At 44.1% G+C, this 15622-nt stretch overlaps 4 protein-coding genes and 1 long non-coding RNA gene across 8 annotated transcripts; 2 read left to right on the top strand and 3 right to left on the bottom strand.

Moving 5' to 3' along the window:
• The first annotated feature begins 424 nt into the window (after positions 1 to 424).
• LOC108106377 lies at positions 425 to 1086 on the top strand. The gene is made up of 3 exons (XR_001772394.2): positions 425 to 448; positions 505 to 764; positions 860 to 1086. It is a non-coding gene; the product is annotated as an uncharacterized LOC108106377 (long non-coding RNA).
• An 11-nt stretch (positions 1087 to 1097) lies between these two features.
• LOC108106366 (spondin-1) lies at positions 1098 to 4225 on the bottom strand. The gene is made up of 6 exons (XM_017213347.2): positions 4010 to 4225; positions 3368 to 3762; positions 3096 to 3308; positions 2783 to 3037; positions 2562 to 2733; positions 1098 to 2510 (listed from the first exon to the last, which is right to left on the bottom strand). The coding sequence occupies exons 1-6, from the start codon at positions 4200 to 4202 to the stop codon at positions 1255 to 1257; spliced, it is 2484 nt and encodes an 827-aa protein (XP_017068836.1). The 5' UTR covers positions 4203 to 4225; the 3' UTR covers positions 1098 to 1254.
• Positions 4226 to 4567: 342 nt separating this feature from the next.
• LOC108106363 (spondin-1) lies at positions 4568 to 7591 on the bottom strand. Its single transcript, XM_017213343.1, has 6 exons — positions 7404 to 7591; positions 6959 to 7350; positions 6696 to 6908; positions 6383 to 6640; positions 6170 to 6335; positions 4568 to 6117 (listed from the first exon to the last, which is right to left on the bottom strand). The coding sequence occupies exons 1-6, from the start codon at positions 7567 to 7569 to the stop codon at positions 4568 to 4570; spliced, it is 2745 nt and encodes a 914-aa protein (XP_017068832.1). The 5' UTR covers positions 7570 to 7591.
• Positions 7592 to 7954: 363 nt separating this feature from the next.
• Positions 7955 to 11751, bottom strand: LOC108106364 (spondin-1). The gene is made up of 7 exons (XM_017213344.1): positions 11685 to 11751; positions 10785 to 10969; positions 10335 to 10723; positions 9820 to 10281; positions 9593 to 9764; positions 9412 to 9533; positions 7955 to 9345 (listed from the first exon to the last, which is right to left on the bottom strand). The coding sequence occupies exons 2-7, from the start codon at positions 10960 to 10962 to the stop codon at positions 8047 to 8049; spliced, it is 2622 nt and encodes an 873-aa protein (XP_017068833.1). The 5' UTR covers positions 10963 to 10969; positions 11685 to 11751; the 3' UTR covers positions 7955 to 8046.
• Positions 11752 to 12056: 305 nt separating this feature from the next.
• Positions 12057 to 15415, top strand: LOC108106367 (DNA repair protein RAD50). 4 transcript variants are annotated; one of them, XM_017213350.2, is made up of 11 exons: positions 12057 to 12170; positions 12229 to 12296; positions 12353 to 12686; positions 12748 to 12987; positions 13048 to 13208; positions 13271 to 13653; positions 13712 to 14041; positions 14111 to 14345; positions 14404 to 14606; positions 14687 to 14782; positions 14857 to 14973. In XM_017213350.2, exons 1-10 carry the CDS (start codon positions 12152 to 12154, stop codon positions 14745 to 14747), a joined length of 2034 nt encoding a protein of 677 aa, XP_017068839.1. In that variant the 5' UTR covers positions 12057 to 12151; the 3' UTR covers positions 14748 to 14782; positions 14857 to 14973. The 4 variants fall into 4 exon arrangements, with proteins under 4 accessions (XP_017068839.1, XP_017068838.1, XP_017068837.1 ...); XM_017213349.1 differs by having other exon boundaries at positions 14687 to 14786; XM_017213348.1 differs by lacking the exon at positions 14687 to 14782 and having other exon boundaries at positions 14857 to 15415.
• The last annotated feature ends 207 nt before the right edge of the window (positions 15416 to 15622 follow it).

Below are 15622 nucleotides of genomic sequence, written 5' to 3'. Positions count from 1 at the left end.
TAACGGGTATCCTATAGTCGCGACATTCGACTATAGGGTTTCTTCTTGTTTTTTAGTACAGTTTTATAAATTACACTTAGACAAAAATCAACCAGTATAATATTTTCATTGTTATTTACTGAATTGATTAATTAAGTTTAAATTTAAAAAACTTCATCTAAAAGAGTACTATTGATATTTTTACATTTGACAATGTTATTGTTTTTTAACTTAAATGAAAAATATTTGTGTAATTTTTTAATTAAGAAGTTATTATTTAGGTAGTTTACTGCTGATTGTAGTTACTTTTTAAGAATTTAATCATTTTATTGTCGATTTACCAAGACATTTTTTTCTGTGTTTTTTTTGTGGGTATATCAATGTCTGAAAAAATAAAATGATGACTAAATGAGCGAGTACTAAGTCAGTCTAAGTCAGTTCCAAGACGCAAGTCAACATGAAATTACTGGTGAGTTACTTGTCTCGTAAGCAATATATTCAAAATTAATTTTTTGTATCCTTCAGTTAATCCTTTTTGCCTTGATTGTTGCCGTTTCGGCTTATCCCAAACTGCAATGCAGATGCTCTACAACGTACCAAGGCTTCATTGAATGCAGTGACAAATACGGTGTTGTACGCTATAAATACCCTATATGCGAAAAGTGCAACTGCCAGGAGTTGGAAAATATCCGATCTAAAAGAGAACAAGTAATACAAAGAAGTAAGATTGTATGGAGTTCTCAACATCTTTCCTTTCCCAGTCCAAAAAAAGGGTAAAAGACCAGGTAGGCTTCATTAAAGTCCGTTGACTATTATATTATATATATTATAATAAATATTAAAATTTAATTGTTTTAAATTTTTTTCTTGGTTCTCGCAGTTTTGTCCCGTCACCATGCAGGACTATGGAATAATTATCTTAACCTACATCCGCCTAGATAAAACAAAATATGTTTCTATCAGGTCCTAAAAGATGTTCGACTAGGAAGGGAACGAGAAAATTATTTTTGTGTGTCTAGGATAAAAAGGAGCTTTAATAAAAGGATTCTTAAGAAAAAATATATAATATATATACTTAAATAATTTGCAAAATGGTATTTTTTTTAGTGACTCAACTTGGAATAATTTCTAAAAATATTTAGATAAGAGCATTGTTTTATTTAAATATATGTATGTGCAATGTGTGTACATAATCGTGTATATGATAGACAAATAGGGCGTGACTAAGGCTTAAGATACTGGCAGTTAAATCTGCAAATGATTTAGAATGAAAAATTAATTTCGTTGCCTATAATTGTTGTATTTACGCCTCCTGTTGGATGGACGCTTCTCTGCCTGCCAAATGTTTCGAAAATTCTGGCATTCCGCCGAGTTGGTGTGCATCTGCTGCAGTGCAGCCATTTCCGGCTGTCGGCACCTTTCGCACTCCTCCAAGCGTCTGAATTTGTTTATATTCCGATCGCACGGATCCGTGGCAAACAGCATGCACTCGTCAGCACAGAAATTATAGAACCAAAACTGGCCCGTAATCGTTTGATCCTGGCAACGTGGCTGAGCCGTCTGCACCATTTGAAAGCATTTGTTGGATAGTGTTGAGTCTACATCTCTACCTGGTCCATAGTTATTTGCCCCTTGCCATGGCTCTCTTAATGAATATTCTTGTGTATCCTGTAGATTCGAGTTGTATTTGTCGATGGGCCTTTCGCGTTGCCAGGGAGATCTTTCTACATCATCCAAACGCGGATAACTGGAACGTGTTTGTCCAGGCCAAATTGGTGGGTCTGTCCTGTCTGGTTGCTGGTACGTTCGTCCATAGTTTGACAGCCTAATAGACGGAGGATCTCTACTCAAGTTAGACTGAAGTTCAGGTCTCCTTTTCATGGCCCAGTTCCCTGTGTCGCCTTTGAGATTTCCCACCTCGAAACTCGAAATAGGTCCGTTTCGTGGATCATCATAGTCTCCAAAAGTCTCAGCCTCCGGTTCAAGGTGTGACCCATATGCATTATATCCAGGGCGTCCAGGTGAAGACTCACCATATGGACTATCCATATTATTGTAGGATCCTGGTAAATTACCAAGACATTCTCCGCCGGAGCATTTTCGAGTTTCCTGTAAATCCATGTAATGAACACTCTGGCATTCCGTTTCTGCCTGAGGATTAAGATACTGCCGCTGGCGCATTTCGTAACCATCGCCACATGTGACGCTGCAAGAGCTCCATCGCCCCCAGGAACTCAATTGGCACTCGGCGCGTCGCTGTTGGTTTGGTTGATAGCTATTTCTCCTGTTTTCCAGCTCCAGATCGTCAAATTCTTCTGGTTCCCGCATCAAAGTGTTTTGACCACACATCTCACCCTGGCACTCACGTTCCGCATATTGCGATACATTGCAGTTATAGACTTTGCCGAGCTCCGGTTGCTTGTAAACCCGTCGTCTATATTGCATGCCAACGCCACATTTGGAGGAGCAGTCGCTCCAGCTGGACCAAGGATGGGTGAGGCATTCTCGAGGCACATCCGGATCGTTGTTGGCTGGGAATAAGAGAACATTAATTAAGTTTTTCCTTTTTAAAACTCACTTACAATCCTCATCCGCACATCTTCTCTCATAAATTCTCTGGCGCTTCACTGTTAGTATGGCCAAGGGTTTCATGGGAGCTGCTGATTCATCGTAGAATGGTGAACGTGGATCATTGGGAAAATCTGAGCGTATTCGTCGTATAACATCGGGCGGAACCTGCGGTTGGTCGGCTGACTAACAGGAAGAATCAATATACTATTAAGAAATACTTTTATCCACTTACTGTATAGGTAGGACCCGCATCGGTTCCCATATCCCAAGGATAGAGATTGATAACCTTCTCCTCCATCCACGTACAATTGCGTAGGCACAGCTCCAGTCCAGTCACGCCCACAATCCAATCCGGAGAGGGTTCTATCTTGGAGGCAAAGGATAGCATGTGATGTATTGGATCTACCCGCACCGAGGCCATAGTCTTGCTGTTCATGTTGGGATAAGATGGTCCGCGTGCTTTAATAATGGTTCGAATTTTTTGATCCTGTGAAGTATATGAGATAACTTAGATAACTTTCCAGTATAACAGAATATAGATTCACCCTAAAATTTAGGCTAAACTCGCGCTCTAATAGCCGAGAGCTGCAGTGTTCGGCATATTGTTTCATAGCCAAACTAGCCAATGCTCCGGATTCCCAGAAACGATAATCTGAGCTGTGGGCGGCACCTACTAGCTCACAGAAACGAGTCTCCCATCCTCGAGCGGGGAAGTACCTAGGGTGCAGATTCCTGGACCAGACGCCTTCAAATATAAGCTAGAAGTACGAATATCCAGACAGTTAAAGGAATTTTCGAGCATCTCAAACTCGCTCACCTCATATCGCGCCTCATCGCAGGCGCAACAGGGAACCTCTACGGCAGGGCTCGTTGGCTGGCTTTCCACATCATCAGTGACCTCTTCGCAGATGCGTCGCGTTAGGCCACCATCATCCATGTGCCAAACCTCGCGATGCTGCTGAACCGTGGCACGAATCAAGATGCAACCGCTGCCGGGTTCACTGGGAGCTACCCAGGTCAGATGCATGTGCGTCTTAGGGTTAGTATTGGTATTCTCCACCATGTTAATGCAGTTGGGACTGAAGCGGGTCTCGATCAAATCGCTTAGCTCAAAGCGACCCAAGTCGTCTTTGTAGCTAAAGTCACCATTCTCATTTTCCAGGGCCATGATAAAGCTTATGTAGCGATGACCATTGAAGGCATTAAGAGAAACTAAAAAGAGAAGCAGATTGATTTCCAGAACAACAAAACATCCAAAGCCGGCTCCTTATCGTCGACATTGAATTTCAAAGAATTTTGCATAGGTTCCAGATAAGCCTTCAATTTGTTTACTAAACAATAAACATTGCGAAATCTAGTCGTGAGGCCTTGAAATAATCCAATTGATTGTAACGTCCAGGCAATGCTCGTAGCAATCTCCCACGAAGTTCAAGTGGAAGGCCAATGAACTTGTTCTCACCGTTGTATTCCTGGCCGAGAATGTACGTTTCCGGATTGCCCGACACGCTTATCACAAAGTTCTCATCTACCGGAGATTTGGGCGAGCCCGTATTTGCTGGGCGGCGCGTGCAGATCAGGCAGTTAACACTGCCGATCAACAGAGACGCCAGTAAAAGAAGCTCCATGAGAGGAGCAGCACTTGACCGCCACATGTTTTTCGTATAGAACCATTCGACGCGAGTGACTGTGGCAAACTGAGCTGAGATTTCGAAGAAATGGCTTGCCAAAAGCCGCGGAGAGAGACTTGAAAGCTGAGTAAACCCTCTGATAAGCTCGGAGCGTCTTATTTTTCTGACCCACTGATACAAATAGAGTGTGTCGGGTTCCTTATCAGCCGACGATGCCGGAAAGCCGGAAAAAAGCAATTTAAACTCTTAAAAACTTGTAAGGGAGAATCCATGTCAAAAAGTTCTCTTTGGAAGTCATTTAAAACTTTCTTAACTATATCTCAAGAAGTGATTTTTAAAATTTAATTTTAATTTTAACATTACATATTTTTAACATAGCTTATATTCCTTTAACCACCGTAACGTCCACGTCTTGAAGTATCGTATCTGCTTTTTGTCTGAGACATGGGATCTCCAATATCACCGGCAGCTTCGACGTACTGAGAACCATAAGCTCCTCCATCTGCTGGCTCATAGGATCCACCTGTCGTTGGTAAGTTGGACCTGCCCCTTGCTAAGTCATAGGATCTATCTTCTGTTTGTTCATAAGATCTACCACCCGCTTGATCAAACGATCTGCCTCCAGTTTGACCATAGTTCCTTCCTCCCATTTGATCATAGGATCTACCTCCAATCCGATCATAGGGTCTACCAACTTGCATATCATTGTATCTACCGCCTGTTTGGGTTTGGTTATAGAATCCACCGCCATAAAGATCCATAGCATCGTTTTCGGTTCGCTCCATGTTCATTTGTGGCTGGAGACAGGTGCCCTCACAGGCCATCAGGGTACGGAAGCGGTTCCTATTCTCATCACAGTTATCCGTAGTGAAGATCTTGCACTCGTGATCCTCATGGTCGTAGAACCAGTAATTGCTTACCACCACCGGATTGGCCACACAGGGTCGTGTGGATGCATAGGGTTTCTCGAAGCAATAGTCTTGAACTACATTATATCCATTGCCATTATTATCGTTAGATATGTTCTCCACATCCTGTTGCTGACTGGGATACCGACTTCCATAGGGAGAGCGTGTGGTGAATCCAGGTCTAAAGTTCGATGTCCTATAATCATTGTTGGTATCCCTATTGCCATAGCCCTGATTGAAGTCACTATAGCCAGGTCTATTGCCAACAAGTTTATCATTGCTGTAGCTATTTGCAGGAGGAAAGCCCTTGTTGTACCTATCCAAGTTGTCAGATGGATTGAAAACGGGACGTTGGTGATTTTCTATCTGACCAAAGGGTGAAATCGGTGACTCCTGCGTATTGTCTCTTGGATTGTAAGATGGCCTATCATTTCCGGAACTAGGACCCGCTCTATTCCACGCTTGGTTTCTTGAACCCTGGTTGTTACTCTCCTGTCTGTCTCTCCATGATGTGGTTTTACTATTATAGCCATCCTGATCTGATCCAAACGAATCTGGTTCCGGAAAAGCATCGAGTTCACCATTATCCGGAATGGTCCCACCACAATCCGATCCCATGCACTGTCGAGTCTCTTCCAGCGGTAGCCGCATCACGGACAAACAACGTTGTCTAGCCTGCGCATTGTAGTAGTCTCGCGTCCGAGTTGAAGATCCTCTGCCGCATGTCTGCGAGCATGGTGACCATTCGCCCCAGTTACTTAGCTGACATTCGGCCATAGATCCAGCACCTGGTGGATTCTCCATGCCCAAGCCAGGATCTTCGCCTTCTAATTCCTCCTCCGCTGCTCCACATTGAGTTCCCTGGCATTGGCGAATCTCCTCCAAGCTTCGTTCACAGTTAAAGTTTGCCGCCAGACTGGGATTCTTATAGCTACGCTGACGTTGGGAGTAACCCTGGCCACATCGTGTGCTGCAGTTCGTCCATTCGTTCCATGGATGTACAGCGCACTCTAGAGGTCCTTCCTGGGGAACTATTTTCAAAGATAAGTAAATTCACTGCCTACATTATAAGTAGTTAGCCACCTTCCTCGCACTCCCGGATGTACAGCTTCTTCCGGGTAACATAGAGTGTGGCCAAAGGTTTCATTGAGGCGCCGGTATCATCGTAAAATGGAGAACGATAGTCGCTGGGATACGATGACGTTATACGGCGCACCACATCAGGTGGCACCTGTGGCTGATCTGACGACTTCAATGGGAATATATAAAATCCAAATTAATAGCTATATTACCTACCATGTAGGAAGGACCCGAATCGGTGCCAATGTCCCAAGGATAGAGATTCAACACTTTTCGCTCCAGCCAAGTGCAATTGCTCAGACAAAGCTCCAGTCCGGCAACTCCCAGTATCCAATCGGGCGAAGGATCTATCTTGGCTGCCAGTGAGATCTGATGATGTACAGGATCCACTCGAGCATTGGCCAGCGTTCTTCCAAAGGCATTCAATCGATGGGCAATGCCAGGTGCTTTGATTATAGTCCGGACATCTCCATTCTGATGCAAAAATCGTGATGAAATGTAGTTCGATTTAAGAAATGAGTTTACTGACTTGAGTATTTTGCCTGATCTCATTCTCTAGGGTGCGGGTTGCTCCATGCTCGGCCATCTCCTTCATCCCCTGGCTAGCTCTTCCACCATAGGCCCAATACCGATAGCTATGGCTGTGGGAAGCACCAATCACCTCACCCAAACGAGTTCGCCAAGCCTCGGCTGGAAAGTCTTTCGCATGCGTGTTCTTGGCCCACTTGCGCTCCAAAACGATCTTGGCGAGAAATGAATTCTATCATCTAAGATTTTTTAAGATCTTCTCACCTCATATTTGGCTTCATCACAGGCGCAGCAAGTCTCCAAAGGTGGCGTCAAAATATTTAGTTCGTCAATCTCCTCGGGACAAATTCGCTTGGTCAAAAAACCATCATCCAGGAACCATACATCACGATGTTGGACAACGCCAGCCTTAATCAGCACGCAACCGCTGTCCGGATGACTTGGCGCTATCCAGGATACTTCAATGTGGATCTTGGCATTTGTATTGGTACTCTCCACCATGTTCTCACAGCCGGTACTAAAGCGGGTGTCCGTCGTGCCCAGTAGTTCAAAGTGACCGGTCATATCCTGACCATTTAAGGCGGCCGACTGATCTTCCGCCTCCACAACCAAAGTAAAGCTCACAAACTTTAAGCTTATTGGACAGGATAACGAAACTGAAGGATATATATTACAGGGTTACATCTTTTGGAATCTCTGAATCCCTCACCATTATACTGATGTTCTGGTACATAAGTGGCTGGGTTGCCATCGATCAGGATTTTAAAATTATCATCGACAGCAGATCGTTCGCCGGTGGCTCCTTGGGGAACTCGATTGCAGGCTCCTTTCACCTCAGAAGCCACCATAATAAGGAGCAAGAAAAGACGGAACATTTCTTCTCAATCTAACCGATCCGTATAGGTCCGTAGCTCAACAACGACTGACCGAATTCGATGAGTCGCCATCTCCATTAATCAATGAGCTTTTCAATTTATCAATTATCCCCTTAAACGGCGCCGTCGCGTTGACAGCTTGTTCCATCTTGATTGACTTGCCGTCAATTAGGAATGGTTTGCTTCTTGGCACGCTCTTCAATTAATGCTCTGAGCCCCGGGTTCTTTGAACTTGAAACCTCCCAACGAAACTCATTTGGAAACTGTTCCCAGTTCTTCAACAGAACTGGGTCAAGGACAAACTGATGTGAGTTGAAATTACAACGCAAGTTTAGTTCTATTTTTATGTATAGTTCATGAAAACCAAGAAAAGTCTAAGGCCATATAATCTGGAATGTTTCGTACATATTTAATGATACCCTCAATAATGATTACATAATTAGTAATGCAACTAACTCTTTTAGCTGGTAAGATAATCTACCACCGCTCTGGATCATCGTTGCTAGTCAGAAGGCACGGCATCATCACACACTTCTCCATCCGGACACGATCCTTGCACTTGAAGCTCAGATCGGTATTCAGTAGAGTTCGTGTTCGTTGGCGAACGGCATTATCGCCACAGCTGGCCGTACAGGGTGTCCAGGCGGACCACTCTGAGTAGCGGCATTCATCACGGAGCTCCGGTTGTGGAGCCTTAACCACATGTCTACGCTCTCCAAATCCCCGACTACTGATTGAGTACATGTCATCACACCGTTGGTAGCACCGATCCAAACGCACCAAGTGCTTGGGACATGGTTTTCCTCCATATTTGGGAGTTCTTACCACGCGACGTGTACGCAATTGGAAGCCATCGCCGCAGGAGGCATTGCAACTGTGGGATACCCAGTCGGAGACCATACAATCAATAGCTGGAGTGCCATCGTGCTGGAGTTCTTGTTTGTGGCGCGGCAGGCGACAAGTCTCTTCGCACTCCTCCTTTGACTTGAACTTATTCCGATTTTCATCGCAGCGATCAGACCAATAGATGGCACACTGGTCACTCACATGGTCGTAGTACCAGAAGTTGGCCACATCGCTATCCCGACATGGACTATCGGTCAGCTGATCGTAGCAGAAACCTGGAACAATGGTGTCGCAACTTGGATTCGTGCAGTTCACCTCCTCGTGAAGCTTAATGTGCCGACAGGGATCCTGGCCATCATAATTGGGATCAGTTACTCCATACACCTCATTGTTATTCCAAACCTTGCGGATGCGTTGTCGTTTGCCATGACCACCGCAAGGTCCCATGCAGGGCGAGAAATCCGACCATGGTGTAACCCCACATACCGGTGGTATGTAGTCCTCCCGATGTTGACTGTAACTTTCAAAGTTCCGGAAAATCGAACGTTTCTCGGCGGATCCACCCTCACCGCCACCACCCTGCTCCTCCTCCGGCTCACCAGCACCATCACCATTCTCGATGTCCCCACCACATTCCATTGCCTCGCAGATCTTGGTCTCATGTAAACGTGCCTTACTTGCCTTCTGACACTTCTTCTTGGCTTTCTTGTTTAGATAGTGACGGGAACGCGTCATCTCTCCGGTGCCACAGGTCACTGTGCAGGAGGACCACTCGGACCAGTCAGACAGTCCACATTGCGGATCATCACTGCTACCAGGAGGGGGTCCCGCTTCTGGCTCAACACCTTCGGCTGTCTCCTCGTTAAATCCTGCGCACTTGTGTCCCACACAGTTCTTCTCCTCACGCAGAGCATTGTTGCAACGATGACGCTGAAGGGTGATAAAGAGGAGAGTATCCTTGTTGGAATTCTACCTTTTCCATGCCCCATTTCTTACCGAAGCCAGTGCTGGATTCTTGAACTCACGGATTCTGTACTGTTTGCCGGGTCCGCACTTGGTTGTACACTCATCCCATCTGGACCAAGAGTGTGTGGCACATTCCGCTGGCAGCTGTTCCGCTACAGGATTAATGCAGTATGATCAATGCACTATTTTAAGTATGAGCTAAGATACTTACAATCAGAGGACTCGCAGTTCTTCTCGTAGAGACGTCGTCGATTGATGTGCAAGGTGGCCAAAGGTTTCATCTGAGCGCCAGTGGGATCGTAGAAGGGCGAACGTGGATCGTTGGGGAAATTTGACTTGATGCGACGCACTACATCGGGTGGCACCTGTGGCTGGTCAGCAGACTAAAAAAAATTAAAAAGTAACTATCGAGTATATTAATTTATAAAATCGATTTACCATATAAGATGGACCACTGTCCGTGCCTGCATCCCAGGGATACAGATTGTGCACCTTGTTCTCCACCCAAGAACAGTTGGGCAGGCAAAGCTCCAGACCGGAAACCCCAACGATCCAATCTGGCGAGGGATCCACCATTGAGACCAAGGAGATCAGATGGTGATTGGAGTCCACACGGAAGACGGCGAATGTCTTGCCCGTTACATTCGGATAGGCGATTCCTCTGGCCTTGATGATAGTACGTATGTGCTCGCTCTGATCCTTCAGCTCACTCTCTAAGGTTCGTGTGGAACCATGCTCCGCCACCTCACGCAGACCCTCACTGGCCAACTCCCCATATTGCCAGAATCTATAGTCTAAGGTGTGGGATGCTCCAATTATATCGCTGAATCTGGTGCGCCAGCTATTTGCTGGGAAATCCTTTGGATGAGTATGACGTGACCACTTGCCCTCGAAGGTAAGCTGGAAAAGTAAAGTTCAGATCTATGCCCATTTCAAAACTCACCAAAACTCACCTCATATTTGGCCTCGTCACAGGCACAGCACGGATCCACAATGCTGGGCTGGGTGTCAATATCATCCACCTCCTCCTCGCACATCCGTTTGGTTAGGAAGCCATCGTCCATGAACCAAACATCGCGATGTTGCATCACTGTAGCTCGCAGCAGGATGCATCCTTGTCCTGGACTGGATGGAGCCACCCAGACCACATCAACGCGGCTCTTTACATTTGTATTGGTGTTCTCCACCAAATTTGCGCAACGTGGACTAAAACGGGTCTCGGCCAGATCTGCAATCTCCCAAGTGCCCAAGGCATTGGGATCGGCATCGCTATCTCCCGTCTCCGAGTCCAGGGCAAGCATAAAGCTTATAAAAGTTAAGCCCGAATATGCACTGAGGCTTACTAGAATGGAGTTGGAAACCAGAATCTCGGCGTTTCTATCAATTTAAAGTGATTTACTCACCATTATACCTTTGACCGGGCACATAACTCTGGGTATTTCCGTTTACGGATAGCACATAGTTATCATCCACCGGTGACTTGGCTGCCGTGGCTCCCAGTGGAGCCCTATTGCAGCCCTCGATCCGGGGCAAAACTCTCGCTAAAGCCAGCACCCATATGAAAAATTTCAGGGCTTTCATTGCAAAGCTGCAATGAACAAATTGAGTCGGAAAACAGTTTTAGATTGGTTTAATTCTGGCACGTGGTTGGGGACAGGCTATTTCTGGTCCTCATATGCAAAGCACTTAATTGCCTTAATTATCCGCATTTGAATCGAATGTCAATGGCAGTCCGTTCTGAATTGAACTTGAATTCGTAGAAATAGCCTTCAATTAGTTGGCTTTATTTGATGTCATAAAAAGTGCATTTGTTTCGCATATTTTCCAGCAGACACTTTCCATTTCCTTTGAGATCCGAACTATATATCAGCGCAATTGCCATGCGGAACTTGAACTAGGCGGCTTGGTTGTTTACCCCTTGAAAATCGGATCGCATTGCGTATATATACTAGTATACACTATATAGACCGTCTACGTCACTGATTAAATTCAATTGAAAAACGCGCCGACTGTCTAAAGCGAAATAGCAGCCCGTAGAGGGTGACAAAAAACCATTCCCATGGATTTAATCATAAAACGCACTTTAAGGGCTTCTCTTCAGTACTGCCCTTATACTGTAAAATCCATTTTCACTTTCAAACTCATTAGATTACTGCAGTTAAACTAGTTATTTGTACTAATTACTGTAGTTTTAAGTTATTTCATATAGTTTTTGGGCACTTAAACTGCTTAGTATTGATGGATCTTATGTGAAAGAATGTGTGAATATATTTCCAGAGGGAAATTATAAACTGAGAACTTACTCGGAAGGCGGACGAACCGAAACTGAATGCAAATTTCCACCGAGTCGATTATTGGACAGACGATGTGCATCATTCGGGACCGACGAATGGACTATGGAGAACCCCAGAGAGAGAGAGCATCCGACGCTCTACTTTTCTCCCCCCATTTAGCTTATCATCCGTTTCATCCAAAGATTCGCATTTGTTGATGATACTTTTTGTTTTTATACGTCTATTCTAAACAAAGTTCACTGGAAAACGCCGGCTAGATTGGAAGTGTGTTAATCGGGTTGAAATTCTCTAAATAGTAGGCTATGCCTTACAATTTAGTAAGCCTTCAAAATCTGTTACGTTCATTTAGTCAGTAAGCATTTTTGTACCATATACTTCAGACCTCGATCAGCTTGAATTGTTTTTGACGAAATTTTTTATAAATATATATTTTTGTTCATTGTCTTAGATAAGTTCTAGTATAAAAGGATACCAACATGTCCACTCCATACCGTGGTAAGTGTAGAAATTTAATCAGTATAAGTGACTCCTGATCTTACGATCTCCCTGCTAGTTAATAAAGCTTCAAGGCTAAGGGGAGAAGCAAAAAATGCAAAGCCCATCCAAAACACTTCTAATTGGGTGAGTTAGAACAACATTAGCTTCTTGATTAGCATCTTATATATATCAATCATCAGACTCCCGCCACTAAATCCGGTGGAATCTTTGACCCTCCGCCCATCATTGATGCTAGCTGCCGCAGCCGCAGCCGAATGGCAGCCAGTCGTATTCCGATATACCGCCTTTCTACAAACCGTAGTGCAGTATCTCTAGCATCTCCAACTCGTAAAACTTCCCCCGTGCGCTCTACTTCTTTAAATAGACCCCCCAGTGCTAGTTCGTGTTCGTTGCCCAATCCACAGGCATCCGAGCAGGATCCGAAAACTGAAATAGATAAGGTTTCGTCGAAGCAAAATGTTGCCATAAAAGGAATAAAAACCGTGGCTGGTAAGCCTTTGGCACAAACATCAGGCAAGTTATCCCTATTGTTTTTGTATTCTGAGAAATCTTTACATGGATGTCTCCTTGCTAGGAGGTGCACGTAAGGCAGAGAGATCGCACCAGCAGGTTCTTGAACAGAACCAGATTAAGGCTTTCGAGGCATTAAAAAATAAACTGGAGTGCATGCAGTCCGAGTTTATGCATAAGCTGCGATCTGTCGGTCCCCAATATCACAAGAAAACTGTCTATAAGTTTGTGGCTGTGGTTGTAAACGATGAATGCAAAGTCTTGGTCCATACCGATGATATGCTCCGATTACCCAAGAATTTTCGTAAGTTAAGATTTATATTTCTTTTTATTTGGATATATTTCTGAGATTTATTTTGCTTAGCCCTTGAGAGTATTAATGACCTGAAAAATCGTTGCCGTAACATTGTGGATTTGGGATTTATGCTGTTCTACGAATACCTGCCGTTTATTCAGAAGGCCAAGAATGAATTTGAGCTTCGTGACAAGCAAGAGGAGATTCGAAATAAGTTATCAGCTTTAGTGGTACGCTTTTTATCATCCATTTTGATCAGGATAGTGAGTTCAACTCTTTCTATTTATTATAGAACAAAAAGATGAACTCCGTTGTCGAGGAGATTGACCAGTTGTGTGGTCCCAGCGGCAGTAGAATTGAGGCAGCCAATAACACCCTATATCGGGAGATGGCTGATCTGCGATTGCAGAAGCAGCAAGTGGAAGGACGATACTTTGAAGTCAAGAAAGAGCACGTGGAACAGATGAATCGATTGAGGGCCGAGTACGAGCTAAAACTATCTTCAGAGCTGGAAAAACGGGATCAGACCATCAGTGAGCTGAGGAAGAACCTTCAACGCAGCGAAGAGCTGGTCAATGAGCATACCATTCGCCTGGCCGAAAAGAATGCCACTCTGATAAACGAGGATGGTACCATCGATGAATTGCGAAACGAAGTAACGAAGCTTAAGTCTGCGTAAGTTCATCAGGTTACCTCAGTTACCTGCAGATATATATTTTTATATCATAAATAGCAACAAACGAATGATGAAGCAACTGGAAGAGGCAGATGTTGGTCTGGAGAAGGCTCGCAGTTCCGTCGATAAGCATGTGAAACAGGTCACTTACTTGGATGGAGAATTGAAGGAGGCCCGCGAGTTCATCGTTAATCTGCAGAAGCGTCCCGATGTTATGGACAAGGGCATAAAGGAAAAGGACCTAATCATTGCCGATCTCAAGCTGCAACTGCAGAATATTGAGCAGCACAAAGATGTTCTCAACAAACAGGTGGCCAATGCCTTAAAGCAGCATGCTGACTTCGAAGATATCAATGGAAAGTATAAGAGTGCTGTAATGCAGATAAGGTATTGGATGGTATAGCCTTTTTTATTTAAAAATTTCTTAAGAAATGTTTATTTTCTTTGAAAAAACAGAGAGTTAAAGGATGCTCTTAAGATCTCAGCCACCAAATCGGAGAAACATTTCAAGGCCGAGGAGCAGTTGCGCCAGGAGATAGCCAAGATGAGGGAGCAGATGGATCTCGATAAGCAGATGCTGACCGCTCGCAGCGAATTGATCAAAAGTCTACAGAAGAACGAACAGGAGAACAGAGCTAAGCTAGACCAAATGTACTATCAAATTAACGCGAAAGAAACGCAAATTAATCAGGTCCGCCGAAAGGACATTTGACAAACCCCGCTTATGCTTATCCATTATCTCGTTGCAGGTAAACAATGAGCTGGCCTCGAAGAATGAGGAGTTTGCCAATCTCTTCGGGACTCTGACATTCAAACAGACCGAACTTAGAAGGCAGGAGCATGTCATCCAGTTACTGAAGGAGCAAAACTCACGGGTTTCATTGTTGCGAGCCGATCAGGACGAGCGTAATGCCGCTATGCAAGATGAGATAAAGACTCTCAAGAATACCCTGTAAGTTTATTTACATATCGAAATGTTTAAATAAAAGTTCGTGAGCTTGCTATTACTTTCAACATTAAATTCCCCGGCAGATATTCAGTTTTGTTAGGGCAATATCCCGCGGAGGGTAATGAGGTTGCTAGCATAAATTGAAGTTCTCGTTTCCACTGGCCCGATTTCCAAACTTTGTGAGTAAGTAATGGCAAATGCAGCGAACTTTTAATCTAGTTAATAAATAATTAATATTCTGTACAAATTTTAGTCATGAATATGCCAGAGTTATTATTGGCAATCATGGTCAACATTTTTTTGAAGTTGTGCCATCCGGCGAAGTGGAGGGCAACAGGAGGAGCAGTCGTAGCCAGCATCGTGAAGATATTCCCATGTGCAATAACATGACCTGCGACCTACATAGACATGGGCAGGAGTCTAGTTTGCAAGTCCAGGAAATGACTCAACAACATGGTAGATTCTTTGAGGCACTGCAGCAGCAACTGTTGCGCCATCAACAACGACAGCTTTTACCCAGGCTTTCAACACGCTCCCGTTGTCAACTGCAACATCCCCGTAACCGTTATCAAACTTCTAGTCACAGTAATCAGAATCTTCAGCCTTCTTCTCAGTCTCCCCATCAATTGACCCGAAAGCAGCAATCTCGAGACCAGCTCTAAAAAGTAACAATCAGAACAATCAAAAACGAAAAAAAATCAAGCTTGCAAAATTTTAATGATAGACAAAGTAAAATTAACTGTGATTATTTGCCAATGGCATTACTTTTTTGTACCACCATCAGTATTAAATAATTGTAATAGCTGGTTAAATCTCGTTTAGAATGGCGGCTTGATGAATCGCTAAGCTTCGATTGGTTTAGGAATCTCAATCTGGAGCAGTTAATTGAAATGATTTGGATTTTTAGGGCAGGGTCGGAGTATACTTGCAGAGCTCTTAGCTATATCTAATGTTTTGCGGTTTTAGTTGTATTTTTGGATTAATCACAATGGTTTTTGGCATATATTTTAAATACTGGG

Source organism: Drosophila eugracilis, unplaced genomic scaffold (assembly GCF_018153835.1).
Source record: "Drosophila eugracilis isolate 14026-0451.02 unplaced genomic scaffold, ASM1815383v1 contig_81, whole genome shotgun sequence".
In the NCBI taxonomy this organism is placed as follows: domain Eukaryota; kingdom Metazoa; phylum Arthropoda; class Insecta; order Diptera; family Drosophilidae; genus Drosophila; species Drosophila eugracilis.
Note: the sequence above shows the minus strand (reverse complement) of the source record. Positions and strands in the feature narration are given on the sequence as shown.